At 36.0% G+C, this 21,205-nt stretch overlaps 1 protein-coding gene across 6 annotated transcripts in view; it reads right to left on the bottom strand.

The window, feature by feature from the left end:
• IMMP2L (inner mitochondrial membrane peptidase subunit 2) overlaps positions 1-21,205 on the bottom strand; it is a 628,424-nt gene that overhangs the window by 311,083 nt on the left and 296,136 nt on the right. For 4 of the 6 annotated variants that reach the window (XM_061467718.1, XM_061467717.1, XM_061467720.1 and 1 more), the window contains exon 4: positions 18,547-18,612. The exons of 1 other annotated variant lie outside the window; for it this stretch is intronic. In XM_061467718.1, coding sequence (XP_061323702.1) covers positions 18,547-18,612 — 66 coding nt within the window. Of the gene's footprint in view, positions 1-18,546; positions 18,613-21,205 lie in introns of those variants that run through there. One more of the 6 variants, XM_061467724.1, reaches the window with a different exon arrangement.

The raw sequence follows: 21,205 nt of genomic DNA, 5'->3' as shown, positions 1-21,205 counted from the left end.
TGAAGTAAAAATGCCCATGACAAACTAGTTTATAATCTCTGTCAGACTACCTATATTGATGCATCAGTACAGGGAAGACATGGTCTGCTCTGAATTTTAAAGTCTTGGTTTTGAGAGAAGCTGGATTTTTGTCTGGATATTGGTTTTCTGAAGGTTCCTGAGAAAAAAAAAAAGTTGCCTTATTCTGTGTTCTGGACTGAGAAAAAAAATCATATTCCTACTTTTTGTATTGTCAGATACTATTATATTTTGCCTTGTTTTGAACCCCAACTCATTGGGATTATACTGAATTTAGCATCTCCAGTTCTGAGAGGCTTACTGATAACATGTTTGCATTGCAAGGAAAAAAAAAGTTCTAGCTTATACTGATGTCAGTGCCATATATCCATCAGCCTAATGACAAGAGGTCCTCTAGTTTGGGGATCAAATCTACTTAATGTTCCCTGTGTAAAATCTTGCATCTGGATATTTCATTTAGACAAAAAAATGCATGAAATCACATATGTGTTAGTAGTTCCCTACTGAACTTACATCTGGGAAGACTGATTTATATTTATTATACCAACAAATATATGGAATATATCAGTCATACAAAACAAGACTGATTACCTAGTTCTTAACAGGATACAAGGTGTTGAGAGATGTGTGGAACTAAGAACTTCTCCAGTACATTTGGTCATATAAGTTTTTATATTTATTGTCATAGGCTGTAGCATATTAGCTATCAATAATGACATTAATTTACTTCTAGAAGTCAGTAAATGCTGCTGGAAGAGCAATCTAAGACAGACATTACTACTAGCCTCTTAAACATACATCTCCTAGTACAATGCAGTACGGATCTCAGAAAAAAAAAAAAATCGCTCTAAATAAGTGAAATAAATATAATAAACATAACTTAATTACTTAACATATGCTTTCTTCCAGCTAGAAACTCTAGAATTCTCAAGTATAATTTATTTTTGTTCAGTTCCACTTCAATAAAGCAGACAAGACATGTAAAAATATTATTCAACTTGAATTTGGTATCAGGTAAGAGTCACTGATGTATTTGGCAATTTTCTAACAGGGTTTTCAAGATTACTACCCAATAATTTTTTAAAGCAATGACTGCAGAAAATAGAAGGTGATAGAAGACCAGCTATGAATTATTTACCTCTATATTAACTGTATATTATAAAATCATATACTCACAATATATCAAAATCCTGAAACTACAGTTTTATAATATCTATATAAATCAAACTATGTTTTCAAGATTCAAAAGAAAATTGTAATTGCTATTGCTTCTGCTACAGGCATTGCCCAAAAGATGTAATACTGTGGTTTATAGAATCAGAGAATCATAAAATAGTTTGGGTTGAAAGGGACCTTAAAGATCATCTAGTTCGAAGCCTCCTGCCATGCACAGGGACAGCTTCCACTAGACCAGGTTGCTCAAAGCCCCATCCAGCCTGCCCCTGAACAATTCCAGGAAGGTGACAGACAGAGCTTCTCTGGGCAACCTGTGCCAGTGTCTCGTGACCCTCACAGTAAAGAATTTCTTCCAGATATTTAATCTAAATCTAACCTTTCCCAGTTTAAAGCCATTCCCCCTTGTCCTGTGACTATATGCCCCTGTAAAAAAGTACCTCTTCAGATTCCTTGTAGGCTTCCTTTAGGGATTGAAAGGTTGCTGTAAGGTCTCTCCTGAGCCTTCACTTCTCCAGGATGAACAAGACTGACTCTAAGCCTGAGTCACTCCAAAAGATCCACATCTAGTTGTGGAGATGCTCCATATGTGACAGATATCCAGAGCCTCTTTCAAAGGGCAGAAAAATGACATCTACACCTATTATTTTTCATGAGTTGTGGAAATGTGTCAAGTTTCAGTCCCTCATGCTGTCATTATTGTTCTGCTTTTCCATTTCACAAAGACAAAATTATAACTACTGATCCTGGGAGAATAGAAGAAAATGTGTTTGCAACAGGACTGAGACAGCAACAGCACAGTTTTTTCAGATTTTACTGACTGGGTGTAGTATAATGTGTGTTATCATTTCTAAGACAACAAGGCCTTAATTTTTGAAAGCCAAAAGTGAGATATTTCAAACCTGTACTGACATGCCTTTAACAAATAACCTGTGAAAGCTTGGCCGGTGACACCTCTCATTCATGTATCTGTTCAATGTGTCATTCAGAAACTCCAGTGCTTACTGTGATACATAATCTAACCCACAATTCACTCAACATAATGGAAATATTTCCATTGCCGTAAATGATTTAAGGTCAGTTCTTGGTTAATATTTTTATTAACAGCACAGAGAGATATCCTTAGAGATGGTGACTCCTTGGGTTTCCATGATCCCCTGTGCATAAAAACATTTTTAATATTGCAAGGATACTTTTTAGAGAAGATATTGATGACAGTGGCACTAAAGAGCTCAGAAGAGTTTCACATCATTGTTTGTTTTCCAGAAGCAACAAACAAAAGGAAGAGTTAATAATTTCTTTGCAGAAATGAGAATAACTGTCTTCTGTAAAACTAGAAGGCTTTTTTGCTTGTGGATCAGAGTACTTGTTATAAAAAATCCTGAGAAGGTAATCAGATCCACTGAAGCTTTTAAAATTAAAATAAATAAATTAAAAAAAACCCAAAACACTAAGAAAAGAAAAATCAAAATAAGTGTGATTGTTACTATTTAAAAAGCTTGGAGAAAATTAAAAACCACAAGGTTATTAATTTTCTATCAGCCAATTTCCAGTTCTCAGGAATTCTCACTAGCTCTAATGTACATTAAATATTGCAACTTAACAATTTTCTTATATTTATGTCTATATGCATTTGGCCTTCGTTGACAGTCTGAATGTCTGGATTGCAGCACAGCTGGACAGTTTCATGATAATGGAGGAGGTTCTTTTAATTGTTTTTTGTGTTTCCTGAAATCAGCTGCTTTTAAACTTACCCAGGGCCTTGATCTGCTTAGCCAGTTATGTCATACTAATGGGATTCTGATATTATGCTGATATGAGTACAGTCTGGTGAGTCGTGTAGTCAAGACTTAAAGAAACTTTTAAAATAACAGTAAAAGTAACTGATGGTGATTTGGTCAGAAATTGATTTATTCTAAAGATTGAAACATGAACATAATCAGAACATGGTTGAGATGGAGTGGAGATATATCAGTGTGAAACTGGAGCTGCATTCAGTTTTGCAAACATGATTTCTTTTGCAAAGCTCCAATTTCAACCACTGCTGTATTGCATCTTCCACTGTGGAGTACAGAATCCATTCAGTAAAAAGGTCTTTATACTTAACTTAATTACAGTACCTGAAAAGCTGACAGGGAATAAACATGAGTAATGATTCTGCTTACCTTTCAACTGCTCACTTATCCAAAAATCTCCCTACACAGAACCTTGAATGGTGATCACGATGATGCTTACGTGTCTGACATTAGAAATAATATTGTATCAAATCACACTTGTATCTGTGCAATACTTTAAAACTGAGGTAAAAAAAAATGAAAATAAAACAGCTGTGTTCAATTTAATCTGAATTGAGGGGGCAATTTCTGGAAAACTTCTCATTTTTAGAATAAGTGAAACATTTCATTCTCTCGCAGATCTACAGGGATGCACATCCTGTTTTAGGATATGTCCTGTTCACTACATCATCTGTTGCATAACTTTACTAAACAAAGCCCAACAAGAAGGAAGATAAAACAATTTAAGTTGTTCAACTTAATTTGTTTACAAATTTGCATTTATTGCCAGCCATTGTGACTGTCAGATGGAAAGTTTCAGGTACTTGACACCACCAGGTTTAGCAATCTTTCCTTGTTTTAAGAGACATGAAGTTTACTCCTTCAATCTGGTTATATTTAATCTAAGCAGAATTTGTCTCCAGTGAGTAACGGATGTTTTGAATGTCTTGTAATATAAGTTAGTGTTTTTAAGCATATATTATACACTTAATTTATATTTAGACTGAAAGCTTCAGTTGCCTGTAAAGTGACAACATAGAATCTAGGTCTGAATAGCTGAATCATGATTCTTTTCAATCTGTTTTTCTGTTCTGTTGCCAGCAGACCTATCTTATACCTCTTGATTCTTGACAAATTTGGCAGAATTTTTTTCTCATTCATGTATACTTCACACATACATATTTATAAAAATGCATCTGCATGAGTACATATATGTGTATGCATAAATATGCATGTATTCTATATCCAAATTGAAAATCCATGTACACTATATAAAATATTTAGAAGGGCTTATAAATTTAGCAAAAATAACACCTTATCACATTCTGTCCTTAATGCAGGCTGCCACAGTGAGTTCTCTATACAGATTTCTTCTCTTGAATAAAGCAGCTATCCCAGCAATCATACGTTAAATAACTTCTACAAAACAATTACACTGGAAACTGGTCACATACACCTTAATATCAGGGATACTCTTCTATTATTGACCATTCTTCAAATATCAGCCAGTAAGAATACTTGGAAGACAAGGAATGATTCAAATACAACTATTTTTCACTCACTGCTGTTAAAGGTATTACAGTCCAAAGATGTACACCATCCTTAAGCTAGCTTAGCATACACATAAGAAAATGCAAAGAACAATATATGCACAGCAAATTACTCAAAGACTTAAGCTCCAAAAGGTTTCTGGATGTTTGCCAAAATTTCAGCATGATATTTTTAATTGCTTCTCATGAACCATCTAATTTGTTATAAAGAGTGACTCGTGTGCCTACACATAAGTGACTGGTAGTATTTTAGGCAGTCTACTGAGACATCATCATGACAAGGGCAGCTATAACACAGTGTTCAGGAGAATTGTGCCTTTCTGAAACTGTACTTTATAAGGCCAGACAGGATAACTAGGATATCTGAAATACCACCAGACAGGTATGTTTAAGTAACTGAATCCCACCTACAAAGGCTGTAAAATTTACAGTTTTCCATTGGAAATTAAAGCTTGTACAGAAAAACCTTTTAAATTCATCACTCAACTATCAGTGGTTTATTCTAGACCTTGGATTCAAAAATTTCAAATATTAATTATATGATTTTCTCTCAGCACTGAATACAACATGGAAAGCGCTCACATCAGGAAATACTTTATTTCAACACCTAAAGTAGTAGCCACTAACAGAAGAAGGCAAAAACGTCCTTCAGTAGCATATGCTAATCTCTCACCCTTGTCCTGGAAACAGGTCAGCATCTAACAGTTAAGTAAAACAGAAGAGAATTGAGCAGCTAAAAGAGGAGACAAATTTCTTAAACTCTAGCAAAAGACAACTGTGGGGCAACGAGTAGATGTCTAGCATATTTTGGCATGTTCAAAATGATCTTCACATGCCTGTATATGAAGGAATATGGATGGTGTATACAGAACTGCAAATATTTCTAAAACACTCCTCAAAACCTGTTAGGTATGTCAAAGGACACACAGGGACAGAGCACAATTACCTATGCAGAGGCTCTTGCAGACTAACTTTAGACCTGACGCAAAGTTGTATAGAGGATACATAAGCACAGGGGTAAGGGCAGGAGGGAGTAGAACAGAAGCATAATTTCATAAAATGTTCCATAAAAAATAAGATAAAAGAAGGGGTGTTATAGGATGAGTTACACTATATTGCACTACTCCAGCTGATTAACTGTTGATGCAGGTATTTCTACTGTAAATGTTAGCTCTGCCCATGCAGCTTTTTTAAGTCTTCACATTAAATAATGAGTATCAAATTACATCTGAAATTGTTTGGCTTTCCCTTTTCATTGCCATCATAAAAATTCACATTATTCACAAACAAATGAAAGGTACAGATGTCTCCCTGTGCTTTAAGGTTTGTAACATAGAGGGCTTTCCTTCTACAGCCCTGTAACCTTTCACTTGTAACACAAAGTCTGCTTTTGCCTTTGTAGTCTTTCACTGCATACCCCAAGGCTGCTGTGGCAATCCTTTTACCATGTACTCCCAAATGCTCTTGTCCTCACGTCTTTGTGTCATAGTATTACAAGACTTTGCGATGTCTCTGATGTTAGGTTCCTTGTGGGAACAGATTATGACTGATGTTTAAGTCACCCTTTCTCCTCCCACCCCTTTTTCATGTCTCACTTCATAGTTTTTGGTTTATGCCTATATTCTCAAAATATGTAAAGATTAGTAGGTAACTTTTAGTAGATAACTGTTATATAAATAACCCAGAAGTAATATCCAGAAACACACGTGCACAGGACTTCACAACCAGTTAGATGAGTGCAACATCTGCACCTGATCAGTGTGCTGCAGTCATCACCATAAGCACTAACGTGTTAAGAGAAACGACCTGGGATACCCAGCTGGTCCTGCTGTAACTTTATAGCCACTACGGGAAGTGTTCAGGGGAAACCTGTGTCACTGGACAAAATTATGGAAAAAGGAGTTTTGCCTGGAGATATCCCAGTCTCTCGCTCTCCAGCTGGCCACTGCTGTAGCTTTCTCCTCCTCCTCTCCTCAATAAATGGGGCTCAAAGAGTTAATTGTGCTGAAATAAACATCAGCATAATGCCTAAGGATACAAGTTTTTACCTGTCTATGGAGTGTTGGCAGCACAGATGCTGAATCCAAACTGTAGAACAACTCATTAGGAAATATGCAATAGCTGTGGCAAGATTTACTACAAATACGCTTGAAGTGTTTTTAAAAATTAATATTATGTTGCTATGCTTGGCTTAATTAGCTTTCTTCTTCATTTGCAAACTGTATCAGTCTGGTTTATGAACTTAGTCTCTATTCCCCATTTCTGAAAACCTGTTTAATTACAGTTTTAACTACGGCATGAGCTTTAGAAACAGTAGAATGACTTTTATTGCTAGAAATCTAAATCCTTCTTTTAAATATGATCATACCTACATATAATATACTAGAAATATGACAAGATATGCTCCATAATACCCCTGAATAGACACATGATACTTCTACTTGTAATTATATATGTCATCTGTTTCCAATATGTTGCACATTGGCAATTTGGGGTGGTTTTTTTGCACAGAAAGTTGCACTAGCAGTGGAACTGTGATTAATTTAGCCAATCACCAAGTCAGTTCCCTGAAATCCATTAAAGGTGACCTTTCTTTTTTTAGGTACGTACCTATTTCTAATCCGTTTATTGATTTCCTCATCCATTATTCTATTCTATCTCTTGTAGAGGTCCATCAGTTACTAGACTCCCACTTCTACTAGTAGGGCACTATGCTTTGGTTTTCAATTATAGCAAATCCTATCACAGTCTTTCAGCATTTATCACTTGTTCCCTTTCATGCTATAATAAATGATTAAATACTAATTTATTATTGCTATATATACAAAATTGAAACATGGTCATTAGAAATGCTATCTGGGATATACCTGAAATTCTAGAAATACATGACATACAGTTTATCATAACATATTTTTGGCTGCATATTAAAAAGCTTGTGGCATAATGGTCAGTGAGCAGAAATTATTTGCGCATTCACTGCCAACAGACTACAGTAAAACAGAAAGTATTTTTGGCTCCCCTATGCTGGAGACCCTGCTTAATGACTTGTTACCCATTATACCCGAAATACAGTACAGTTTCATCACACAATTTACTCCACAGAAGCAGAATGTCAACAATAGTCGGTTCTATAATAATGAAAAAAGATAATAGTAATTTCCCCCCATTCTCATTTGAATCTCATAACCGCTACGGTGATCAATTTCAAAACCTTATTAGTTCTGCTACTGTGAACTATTCAAGCCCACATTTCAAGATCAGTTTGCAGTGAAAAACTATGGAGGCAATCTTTTTAATTTAACAATTTACAATTACTATTTCTGCCAACATATATTTTCAAGCTTTACGTAATAACAAACACAATAATTTCAAAATTTTCAAATTAAAACATAGACAAATACCATGTATGGCTGACAAACAGTGCTATAAAATATACATTGGCACTAAAAATCTTTGTCAGGCTGTAAATCTAATGAAGAAAAGCAAACAAATAAGAAACTTTACAGTATTTTTCTAAATTAAAAAAAAAATAAAACATTATCAGTTCATTCTGTATAGAATCCTGTATTCATTACTCCACTCAGTGGAAGAATATGAAGTGTATAAAATTAATTATAAATCTTTCAAGAGGTGACTTTTTTTGCATTCTTTACGTAAGCTCTTATTTCAAAATACGTTTTATCCAGTTTTTAATTTAGGCTATATTGGCCTATTTCCCTTAACACTAACAGAGCTAAGATGGTTCATACCAGCTGATCCTCTCAGAGTATGTTCAGATGATCATAAATGACAGCATCAGTGCATTTTAAGAAGTTACTGTGCTTCAGCTGGAGTTGATCAGCAGACGTGGTCCCTGTCAGCTCATTAAAATGCTAAGTACATGGTGTTCACTTAAGCTGCCTTCAGCAGCTCCAAAAGGGAGCCTGGGTCCCAAAGGCATTGGAAAGATGAGCATTCAGGAAGAATTTGCTTTGGAGGCAAGCTATGATTTTTTGTTTATTGTCAAAAGTGAGGTAACTGTTGTTGTTTTCCTACATGAGTTGAGATAGAAATAAATCTTTGTTAGACTGGAGTAGCATCAGGCACATGGTTAGCTTAAATAAATCGTATCAAGGAGTATCTCTGTATCTCAAGATTTGGGGGATGGCAGGAAGGAGGGAAGTGTGTGTGAGTGTAGAAATGGAACAGCAGCAGAGAAAAACAATATATTTTAAAAACTACCAAGTCAGCCACTTGCAATTACCTGACCATTACTTGAATTGAAACCAACAGAATTCCGCTTAATTCTTCATTCAAAGCAGGCAAAGGAATTCAGAAAAAAAAAAACAAAAAACAAACCCCAAAAAAAAACAAAAACCCAACAACCAAAAAAAGTCATCATTTGGGACTTTGAAGCCAGGGTAATGATGCAGATAACAAAATAACCCCCTACTGAGTCGAGTTTGAGTAATAGTTTTCCATTCACTAATGGCAGGTGAATACAACTCTTTCACCATGCCACTGGCTGAGTTCAGCACCCTAAATGTATTAAAGTAAGAGAGAGGACTTTTGCACTGCTGTAAAATGAAAGAAGCAGTAAGATTTATTTACATTATTCAGAGTAAACTCTTCTGTTCCAGCATGTATTCCTTCAATTTTCAACCATAAAAATATCCCTGATCCCAGTACTGCTCAAGCATCAATAAAAATTGTCCTTTCAATATACAGGAGGAAAGTGCATGAATTACTTAGAAAAATCTGCTGCTGACAAATACATGAGTTTATTGTTCATTTTCTGGGATGAGGAACCCAGGAAGTTCAGTTAATGGCTGTTCTGCAAAGTTCTTATAGGAGCATAAGCCTACAACCTCTTTCACCTTGAGTTCCCTTCCTATAAAACGGGTTTAATACTATTTCCTTACTCCTATCCCTGCTTTGCTCTTGTCGCACTGAGTTTTTAATGTAATACATTTAGAAGAGCACCAACATTAAAATGGAGCTCAACTATTTCTGTCTAGAAACTAATTAACAAACATCTAAATGTTGAGAAGGTGAAGTCCTAAAATTGCTCAGGATAAAGACCATTCTTAATAAACACACCCTGTATTCAATGACTAAGTATGGACTTCAGTGCCAAATTTCAGACAACCAATGACATTTGTCACCATAGCTTAAAAAGCAAAAAAGGAAGTTATTTGTGAAAATTAAAATACATGAAAGCATTTTATTAACTACTGGATTTTGTAGAAGTTAGTGCATTTCATTCAATTGCTGCTCACTTTTTTAATATCTTCATAGACAACCTACTGCACTTCCCATTGAGATGATTATACTTGTATGCATTTCTTTTCTATCCATCTGATGTCTTGGCAACAAATTAGCTTCAAGAAACAGAAATCATATGTATTTCTTTAAAGAAAAATGCCTACAAAAGACATGCTCTCCTAAGTGAGATGAATACATGGCATTTGTTTAAGCTTCTAACATTCCTCTAAATGTGATGTAACACATTTAAAAATTAGTATTTGATGTCATAGAATTACAGGATAGTTGAGATTGAAAGGGCCCTCTGGAGGTCCTTAGTTCAATCTCCTGCCCAAACCAGGGTTACTGAGGTCTTCAGCCAGGTCTTGAGCACCTGTGAGGATGGAGACCACAGATTCTCTGGCAACTGCACCACTATCTGACCATTGTCATGGAGGAAATTCTTCTTTTGTGTGGTCTGAACCTCTCTTGTTTCAAGTTATTCTCATTGGACCACTATGCCTGGCTCCACCTTCTTGCTAAATTCCCCATAGGTACTGGGGGCTTGCTGTTAGGTGACCCCAAAGCCTCCTCTTCTCTAGGCTGAACAAGTCCCATTTCCCTAGCCTCTGCTGACAGGGCAAGTGCTGCAGCCCCTGACCAGCTTGAGGGTTTGAGGCCCTCTGCTGAGCTTGTTCTAGATTACAGATGTGTTTCTTGCCCCAAAGCAGACACTGAAGTCTATGTGTGGTCTATGCTACAATGGTGATTTTTTGTTTCCTAAAACAGCATTTGTGTGTATCACAGCTCCATTCCCATCAAAAGCCTTAACATCCTAGAAATGAGTTAACAGAAAATAACAACCTGCCTGTTAGTAGTATTATCTGTTCTTGTATTGGTCTCCACTCAGTGTCCACCACATGGAAGCCAGTCAGAAGTAAACTCTGCTGGATACTTTCACTGCACAGAACGTCACAACTGACCAACGGTGGGATAAAACAGCAGAAGTTACATACTCTAGGGTGTTGGTATAAGTGCAGCCATGATACTTCAATGGTACTTTTCCCAACTCCTCTCCCAGATTTCTGTTCCCCATCTGTGTAGTTTTCAATGTTAAAGACATAAAGTGCTCGTCTGCCTGTTTTCCCTTATTTCTCTAATATATATTAGCACACGGTACTTCTCACAGCTACAGCTGATGCTGGCAGTTAAGTGTCTGCAGATACACTTCTGCATATACTGGAGTATACTTCACAACAACAGGCTACATAACTACAGGGATTTATTGAAAACCACCAGAAATGTTACTACAAGGTGCCTACAGAGCATTTAAACGTTCCCCACTGTTTATTACCCTGGCAGATTAAAATAGCCTTTGAGCATTGCTGAGACATGTTATGCACAGTGCTCACAGATATGCAATCTTAAAGGAGATGCTGCTTTTTTGCATTTTAGAGTGCTGCTTCTCTAATTAAACAAAAAAAAAAAAAAAAGGAAGAAAAATCATTAAAAAAGCCTTTCTCTCTCCTGTAGATGTAGCTGTCATTTGTGTCTTGGCTCAGATACACACTAATAGAGAATAGCTGAGTACACACTGCAATTTCAATTGCATACTCAATTTTAGTAGCAGGGTTAGTCTGAATAGTAGCTCTGTGGAAACTAGTGTTACTGATGGTCTCTCCTTTTTTGTCTCTTAGTGTTGTCCAAATCAAACTTCCTTACGTCAGAGGTAATAGGATACATTGTTTCATTTTTCTAGAAACTAACACTGAAAATTCTGTACTATTTCACCAAATCAAATTACATTGTCACTGTTCCAGCACTAAATTTCGAAAAAATGAAACCAAATGAAATATCAGGGAAATGTTATTGGTATTAATGAGACATGGTCTTTTAGCAATCTTACCTGTACTCTTAAGAAAAAATATGTCTTTAAAATGTTATGGATGTTAAAGGACTGAAGACCTTACTGCATGGAGGAATGAGTAAATACATCTATATATATACTTAAACTCACACCCTCCATTGTGAAAAAAGCAAAACAAAATTATGGAAAATTATGTCTTTTAATTTTCTGCATTTTTATATTTTTTACCTTTGTGAGAATTATTTTACCTGTATTTTCTGAAAACAAAAGATAGCACATATATACAATTTTTCCTGATATTAAACTTTCCATTCTTGTTCTGTCTCTTCATGCGCCTTCCTTTGATTGCCTTATTAGGCAATAGAAATACAACGCAAAGGAAAAGCATTTCTCCATATTTTACAATGAGTGAGAAGAATGCAGAAGTTTAGAAATCCAGCTTTGCAGACCTTCATTACTGGACCTAAAGATCTATAGAGCCTTAGAAATCCATTATAAACATAAAATCTTTATCCCAGGTTTTATTGTTTTTATAGCTCAAAGATGTTGTACTGATATACATTCCCATCAATTGCATTTACAGAAATGGAGTCCAGTCATGCAAGAACTCTGCATATGTAAATGGAACCAAAATAGATCAATGGAAACTCTATTTAGGAGACCTGCAAGGATACGATCAATGCTGAAGAGTCATGACAGAGCAGTACAGCTGGAAACTATGAAAGCTTTCATTGGCTTAAAAAAAAATCAAATCATTACCTAACAGTAAGTAGTGCAAAATAAACCACATAAATCCTGTGAGAAGTGAATTTTGTGCATATGGCCACAAAATAAAAATATTTTGGAATACAAAGACAGAACAATATGAAGACTGCAATTAGTCAGAAGGAAAGATGTTCCAAAATTTGTAATTTCTGAGAACAGGGCTGTGTTTGTTTACAGTACAATCAATTCTCATTTCTGTCAGTCCCACGAAAACTCTTTTTGGGTTTCCACACTTAGAGATCTCTACTCACAACCCAAAGACAGAGACATTGGACTTTGAGAAAGAAGTGAATAGGAGACAGCCATAAACATACTCTCTGTAACATGATTAACTGGTGAGTCCTAGTCTTGATGTCTTTTACTGATAATCCATTTTTTTTATTCTTACTTTCAGCCACTACAAGCAGTACCTTACCACATCACCAGTACCTCAGAACAGTTACCAAAAATCTTTGTGTGTATGTCAGGGTGGTCAGGGAAGGGGCAGGGGAATGGAGGAGACTCTTACTACAGCACCGGTGAACGTAAAATTACTTCTGTGTGATTAAATGGAAAACGACTGGATGCAATTCCTGCCAGGTGGCTGACCTGAAGATGTTACCTATAGACATTTGTGCGTCACAACACTGGCAAAGTCTGAGTTTTTCTGAAAGCTATTCTGCTTCCTAGAGTCAGGCAGTAAGTTTTTGGTACAATCTAACAGAAGTTGCTATCAATTAGTAGAGTCTCTGTATGAAGACAGCTGTTCTGCCGGTCAGCCAACCTTGGTCCTCAGTGAAAAAAAATTGCAATTGTCTGATGAAATTGAGCTGGTTCAGTGAAAATTACAGTTAGAAAACTTTTGTTTGTCTTTTTTATACTGAAATTATACTGGACAACACCTACTCTCTGAGGAAAAACGAGGCAACCAAACACTTGCATGGAGCAGTGAACAGTTTGTTTGAAGCTGAAAGTGTTCTCCAACAAGTGGACAGAATGACCAGATTCTGGTTATATTTTAAGGCAGTATGGGATATTTGACTGGAAGAAATATAACAGCTTGCAAGAGCTGGGCAACAGGAGAACATGAGATCATACTGCGGTTGCTGCATTTAATATCTGTTGATGGGCTTTATTTCTATTAATTCTCTATTCCTTTTCCAAATCCCTTATTATCTCTTATAATTTCTAACTTTCTGTGGCAATAGTTTCTGCAATTTAATGATGGAACTTGCAGTAAAAGTGGAAAAGTTACTGAGGCTTGGTTTAGACCTACAGCCTAATAATGTAACGATTTATCTCTGCATTGCTGTGCTTTGATAAACAATGAATATTTCCTTACTGATTTCTTCAAAGCAGTTTTGCAAGATGCAACACTTAAATGCAATGTCACTCTGCTGAAACATTCGGTCCTTAGAACATTTACTCCTAAATAGCCTAATAATATCCCTGGACAAAATTTTTAAAATCAGTTTTTCTATAGGCTCACAAATCATTCTTAGACGAGGTACAGTATTAAAAAGCAAACAGTTATATGAAAGAAATGGAATTGGCACACCAAGCTCCCATAGACCTGTGCAGATGTGACAGACAGAAGGAAAACAAATTAGTTCAGCAACTTACCAAATAGACTTAATTTTCAATGTTATTAGTTTAATCCCAGTTTTGGTTTACTTCACATAAACCTTCATTTGTATGTGTTACTGAAAGCACACCATAACTCATCTGTGATATATTACTATAGATTTTTGAATTTCCACTAGAGCACTTAAGATAAATGAGCTTTAATAAGTTTAATTTCAAGTTATTCAAAGTGTGTTATAATACCAACATTAATTTTTAACAAATTAGATTATATTGACTTTAAAAAAGAAAGCCTCCTTTGGAAGAATTATCATTTAAACAGTCTTCAGGAACCATTGTAATGATTTCCTACTTAAAGTTAATTCTCCTGTGAATCCACGGAAGAGAAAACAAAACCTGATCTATGGGAAATATATTTTGCAATATTGTCTACATTGCAACCTGACCTATAGATTTATTTTCAAGGGCTAAATAGTGATTTTCTGTTTATTCTTTAAATTCTTTTGAGGAGGAAATTTTACTAATGCATTCAAATTAAATTATCTGCTACAGGTTTGTACTACATGCCTCCAGGGATTTACAAGGCACTACCAAACTCATTTTGCCTGGACTAGTATCTAGACTGGAAACAAAACCATTTGTTTCCAGTCTAGATACCAAAACCAATTTAAATGCCAGAATTTTTTTTAACCAGTGTATTTGTAGCATTTTTCAGTCCTAAAAGCATATTTCAAAAGGTGAAGAAGTTCTATGTATTCCCTAATGTGTGACTATCTGAAAAATACAAAATGAATGATAAAAACGGACTATTATTGATCTCATATATTCCTCTTGAAAAACTAGAAGTCAGTCATTACTGTTTACAAAATTTCACAATTTTCATCTTATTTAAAGTTTTTGGATATTAAGAACTGAAAAACAGGATTTTTCTGCCATGGAGTCATAAAATCTGAACTCAAGTCTCATTTGATCTTTCATTACTGTCCTGGGTTCAGCAGTAGCAGTCATTTTTCTCCTTTGTGGTAGCTGGTGCAGTGCTGTGTTTTGACTTCCAGCCTGGGAACAGTGCTGGTGATACCGATGTTTTCGGTTGTTGCTAAGTGATGTTTACCCTGACCAAGGACTTTGTGAGGCTCATGCTCTGCCAGGGAGGAGGGGAAGCCGGGAGGAAGCAGAGACGGGGTGCCTGACCCAGGCTAGCCAAGGAGGTATTCCATAGCACAGCACGTCATGCCCGGGGTGGGGGGTAACTGGGAGTTAAGTGGAAGGACATGGGCTTCTGGGTGGGACTCGTTTCTTGGCCGGTGGTATTGTATTCTCTTCCCTTGTTATTTTCTGTTACCATTGGTGGTGGTGGTGGTAGTGGTGGTGATTTGTGTTGTACATTGGTTGCTGGACTGTTCTTGTCTCAACCCGTAGGAGTTGCACTGTTTCGATCCTCTTCCCTGTTCCTCTGTGAGCGGGGAAGGGGAGAGCCCCGGGGTGGGGGGAGGGGGCCCTCAATTGCTCTCAGCCCGGCACCACTCACTGGGAGTGAGTGAACAAGCTGTCTGGCTAGGGTTTAAACCACGACAATTACTTTTAGTAATTAACAAATAGTAAACTGCAAACTAACTTATTTTTATTGATAATATGAGAAAACACAACATTCTTGTGACAAACTATCATTAATCATGCACCCAAATAGACTGAATGAAAATAATTCATTCATCTACAAAACCATAACTGCAGACTCATAGACTATATTGTCTGTCACCTGTCTTATGGAGCACTAAACAAAAATACCTTCCAACTCACAATTATTCACAAATCTTACTTCACAAGGGAAGACTCTAAGACTCACCATTGGAAAGTGTATTGATTCTGTTACATGACACCAAACAAAATTTGCAGAGCAACAGACTTTGTACATTAAACTCACCTTTCCGATAAAATGTCCAATACAACACCTCTCTGTATAACCACCGCCTCTCTGCAAAACCAATGTACCCAAAACAGCCCCATAAGTGCTGGAACCCCACCGCATCTAAGTGATGATTCCCGTTTTTCTGTACCCTGGAACTGAAACACCTCTTCTCTGGTGAACCTGGATATGTTCTCAGTAAGAAGGAATTCTGATTGATCAACAGAGCAGTGAAAGGCCTAAGGAAGTGGGGTTTTTATTATACAGGCATATATACTCCATTACAAAGACTTTAGATTAGGAATGAAGATGTTCAGATTTTCCTCTATGGTCAGTATACATTAGTTATTCATCACATTTCACCCATACCAAAAAAGAAACAACAATAGGGAAAAATGCCATACTTCCAGATGCTTTTTCATATGTGATCCATGTTACTTTCAGTTACATTCAGAGCATCATTTTATCCTGATCAGGTATAATTCAACATATAAAAATATATAGACATAAAATCTCAAGATATCAAACCCAATTATTTTTGGTTTGTAATAAAGAGTGTCTTCAGACATCAAGTAGGAGTCAAAAGCTTCTATTTATATTTTCTATACATGCTTTCAGTTACCAGTTGTCCATTTCAGTCACAAATATCCTAGTTCATACCTACTTGCAGTGTCTTTACAAAAATAATACATATTTTAGAAAAATCTTGCAAGCTTTTCTGTTATACGTTATTAGTTAAGCTTTTGCTTTACCCTAGTGCTATGGAAAGTGACAAGTATTGCTTATGTTTTCTACACATACACAATTAAGGGATAATAATATGGAATAAAAACTTAACAAGCTAAAGTAGATCAATAATTTATCTTTTGCTAAAAACTACTTTCTACAGTTAAAGCAGAAAGCTGTGGGATAATTATCATGCATTCAAATAGAAAAAAAAAGCACATCTGAATTACTGAGATTAATATTTCTATTAGTAAATTAATCCAACGTATTTTACCAAAGACAAATGAGAATTATCATAGTCTCCTGTGTGCATGACTGATTCACCAACCTACAGGCTCATCAGTATTCTGCACACAATCTCACAGTTATTATACCCCATACCTTTGTCCATTTAGCCAGGAACACCCACAGAAGGTGAACTTTTCTATTGAAACTATTTCTATTGAACTTATCTATTGAAAAGTTCAGAGTCTTAAGGCATTTCAATGTACAGCATAGTTGATTTCCTACAGCTGGATTTTAAGTTATTAAATGCTTTTTGCATTATCAAAAACTACATTCCGTTTCAAAAATTCAAATATGTTAATATAGAACAGTTAGAAGTAACATTCAAAGTTGCCTTATATTGTTCTTTCTGACATTGCTACAGAAATGAATGAGGAATACTGAAATATGAATACTTACCACTTATATGGATTACAGCACTAATATCAAATACATCAAGGAATAAGTATCCCCTTAAGGACATAGGTCGATAAAAGGCATCACTCAGTAGCATACACTACTCCTCCATTTTTAGTTCTTTAAAGTGATAGCTAGTTTTAACTGTAGATGTTCATCGTTTTTGAACATCAAATTATTATCTTCTTAGTGTTTGTTATTTCAGATATTTTGCTTCAACAGAGATGCCAGAGTTTATTTGCATTTCTCAAACTGAGATGATTCAGTATTTTTCGATAAAACAGAAATTATACCAACTGCAAGGGGGAAAAAAAATATACACAGGTATAGTCCATAGAGCCCCAATGCCCACTAGTGCTTCTATTAACTGGGGTTCATTAAGAACACATGCAAGTCCTTGATCTGAATTTGCAGCTGCCAAGTACTTCTTAAGTATTCACTACATCAGAGCAAGAATCATTATCTAAATGAATTGAGCCTCAGTCTGCCATATTTTCTGAGAGCTCCCAGGGTCATTCATATCTTAGTGTGAGAAACTAGGGATTTACCTCCCAGCTCTGTGCCAATTCTATTCTGTACCTGGGAGAAAAAAACATTTTCAAACAAGAATTCTCAATAAATAATATTCTTCCCATAAAACCTGATTTACATCTACTAGTATTTTATTTCCACCCAGCCCCAGCAGGAAGGTCTATCCATCAAAGTAAATCAAGTCTTGAGGTAAACTAGAGTCTACTCTGGCTATGATATTTTTTCCTGATAAAATAATTTATTCCAAACCAGTAACACCACATTCCCTACAGAATCCCACACTGCAGCGAAGACAGTCAACTGTGAGGGTTCTTTGCCTCAAAAAAATAAAAAAAAATAAAAAATAAAGAAAAAAAAAAAGAAAAAAAAAAGAAAAAAAAAAAATAAGAGGAAAATAATCCCTAAAAACCCACCCTGCTTGTGTTTCCCAATCACAGTATGAAACAGCAGATGGACTCTAAACGAAAAATCACAGCTCTTTAATCTTACTGAAAAAAATGCTGTACAATTACCTGCCTTGATATGTGGCACAGGTATTCTAAGAAACACGCATTATTTGCACCCGTGTACCTTTTGTGAGAGAGTGAGCAGTTTTGTGTAGCACTTCTCCTCTCATTAAAAAGGAGACAGGTACAATGCTGACATCCCTGTTAAGAATAGATAGAAAGAAAATACTAGAAAGTTCTCGTTGTCTAGGATACTGATTTAAAATCCACTGAAAAGCTCCACTATTCCTATAAAGACTCAGAGACTAAAGCTTAAAATACTTACTTGATAATGTCTCCTTCAAGAGCAATCACTCGTTTAATGATCTTCTGTTCAGGGTTTCTAGGAGACCTGAAACAGGGTATAAGGTTATACAATCAGTAATGTTCCTGTTGTTTTAAGAAAATGAAAAGAAATTCCACAAAAAAATAGACACTATTAAATCCATTAGGAGATTCTATGTTCTCCTTGATAGAGCATCAATCAGGATGTTCCACCCTGAAGTGAATCTACAGTAATCATTCTCACTGCAAATCACTACTGAAAGCAGGTGCTGAAAAATCACCTGCTTATAAACACCATAATAATCAACAAACCTTTTATCATTAAAAATACACTCTACAACATTAAAAGTAGAATATTCCACCACCAATGAAGAGGATACCTCACAAATAGATGATGCATTAAAACCTGAATTCCCCATCATACAGTCATTTCATTCACTCACTTTGGGAAAAAAAAAAAAAAAGAACTTCTCCCTATGTTATATTTATATCTATCACTAATTTAGGGAATTGGGGAAGTTTAAAAAAAGTTGTAAGATTTTCTTCATCCAAAGCTGCTTAATGCAATACCATGTTTTCACTTCAATTTTCCTATAAGCACGTTTTATTGAGTGGATTCTGATCATGCATTACTTAGCACTATGAGAAAGCAAAGCTTTTAGAAATTAAGAAATTAAAACCAGGGGTCATAAAACCTGAACTCAGGTCTTGTGGTATTAATGGCTCTGGCTACTTGATCTCTCATTACTTTCATTTCAGTAATTAACAAATAGTAAAATGCAAACTAATTTTAATTGATAACATGGAAAAACACAGCATTCTTGTGACAAATTATCTCTAAGAAGTGTTATCTTATCGTAGTCCTGACAGGTTAATGTAGACATGTGCACCATATAATTTCTTTCTTTTCTATATATTTTACCTCTTCCTTGTCATTCTTCACTTTTGTTTATTTAACTATGCAACCTTAGTAGAGTGTTTTCATGTTATTTAAAAATTATTTTTATTTGCTTCTTGTATATAGGAAAGATGTTTGGGTTCTGTCTATCATAATCCAAGTAAAGCTCCCTAGATATATAATTGGAAGAACCCTGTGTTACAGCTTTTATTCCTAAAAAGTTGGTCATCTTCACCACTGATCAGTACGTTTACGCTCATCTCTAGTCAAGTGGCAATACACAAAGACTTGATTGCCCTAAAAGCAAAGCTGAGATCAGTCTGGATTAAAAGCTTGCCTGCACTGCTGCATGATTAAAGGTGTTTGCAGTTCAATTTCAATTCCAAAAGTTAAAAAAAAAAGAAAAAAAAGTTTCAGACTTCTCAACGTTTTTTTCACGTGAAGCCAAAAAAAGTATTCCAAATATTTTAAAAGTGGTTCGGGTTTGTGTGTGTGTGTGAGTGTGTGCGTGCGTGTGCCTGTGTGTGTGTGTGTAATATATTTATATTTCAATGTAACGAAAGGAAAATTCAAGAAACATAATTTTGAATTTCACAGTACCAAATAGTTTCACTTTACAGTTTACCAAGCATGAAACCCTATTTTCACAAAGCAGTGTGGAACAGTGAACATGAATAAAGACCGTAATTTGATTTCCTATATATCGCTTGAATTTTCAACTCATGGAATCACTTACATTAATATTTTATTCAGCATAAATTTTACCCAAAGAGTTGCATATTGTCCTGGGTTCAGCAGTAGCAGTCATTTTTCTCCTCCTTGGTAGCTGGTGTAGTGCAGTGTTTTGACTTTCAGCTCAGGAACAGAGCTGATAGCGATGTTTTTGTTTGGCCAAGGACTTTGTGGGCCTCATGCTCTGCCGGGGGGGGGGCGAGGCCGGGGGGGAGGAAGGGACAGGACACCTGACCCAAACTGACCAAGGAGGTATTCCATACCACAGCACGTCATGCCCAGGATGTAACTGGGAGTTAGCTGGAAGGGCTGGGAGACTGCAGGGTTGGAGGAGGTATCGGTCGGTGCTTGGTCGGGGCTGGGGGGGGCAAGTTATCGGTCGGCTGGTGGTGAGGTGTTGTATTCCCTTGTTATTTCCTTTATCATTATTATCATTGGTGGTAGCAGTAGTGATTTGTGTTATACCTTAGTTACTGGACTGTTCTTATCTCAACCCGTGGGAGTTGCATTCTTTTCGATTCTCCTCTCTGTCTCTCCGAGAGCAGGGGGAGGGCAAGAAAGGGGGGGGGGGGGGCGTGAGCGAACGAGTTACCTGACTGGGTTTAAACCATGACACATATTCCAGTTCAGTCTTGTTTTTCATGTCCTTTATCAGGCTGAGAATACTTCTCCCGGGAGGAGTTAATCATTTTAGATGCTCATATAATTTAAATATATAGAGTATTCACAGCACTTTCTGATGATACTCCCTAGCAGGCTTCAATGCACACTCATTCAAGCATTGACCACCTCTTATATTCAATCAGAGCACAGTCAAGAAAAAACAACACACCTTTATTATTACAAGCTACTATAAATTTAAAATACTTGCAAAAAATGTTTTCTGTTAATTGATTTAATTTTTAATTCATTTAGGCTCATATTGTAGTATTTTAATGTAAAACTTAAGTAAAAGAAATAGCAATGCATGATGTATGTGATGAACTCAGCATTTTTTAAAGACTAAATTGAAACAAAATTTTAAGCTTGC

The sequence above is a fragment of the Pezoporus flaviventris genome, unplaced genomic scaffold (genome assembly GCF_033815535.1).
Source record: "Pezoporus flaviventris isolate CSIRO_AGI_PZ_B2104156 unplaced genomic scaffold, CSIRO_AGI_Pfla_v1 ptg000045l, whole genome shotgun sequence".
In the NCBI taxonomy this organism is placed as follows: Eukaryota; Metazoa; Chordata; class Aves; order Psittaciformes; family Psittacidae; genus Pezoporus; species Pezoporus flaviventris.
This window is presented reverse-complemented; position numbering and strand designations above follow the sequence as displayed.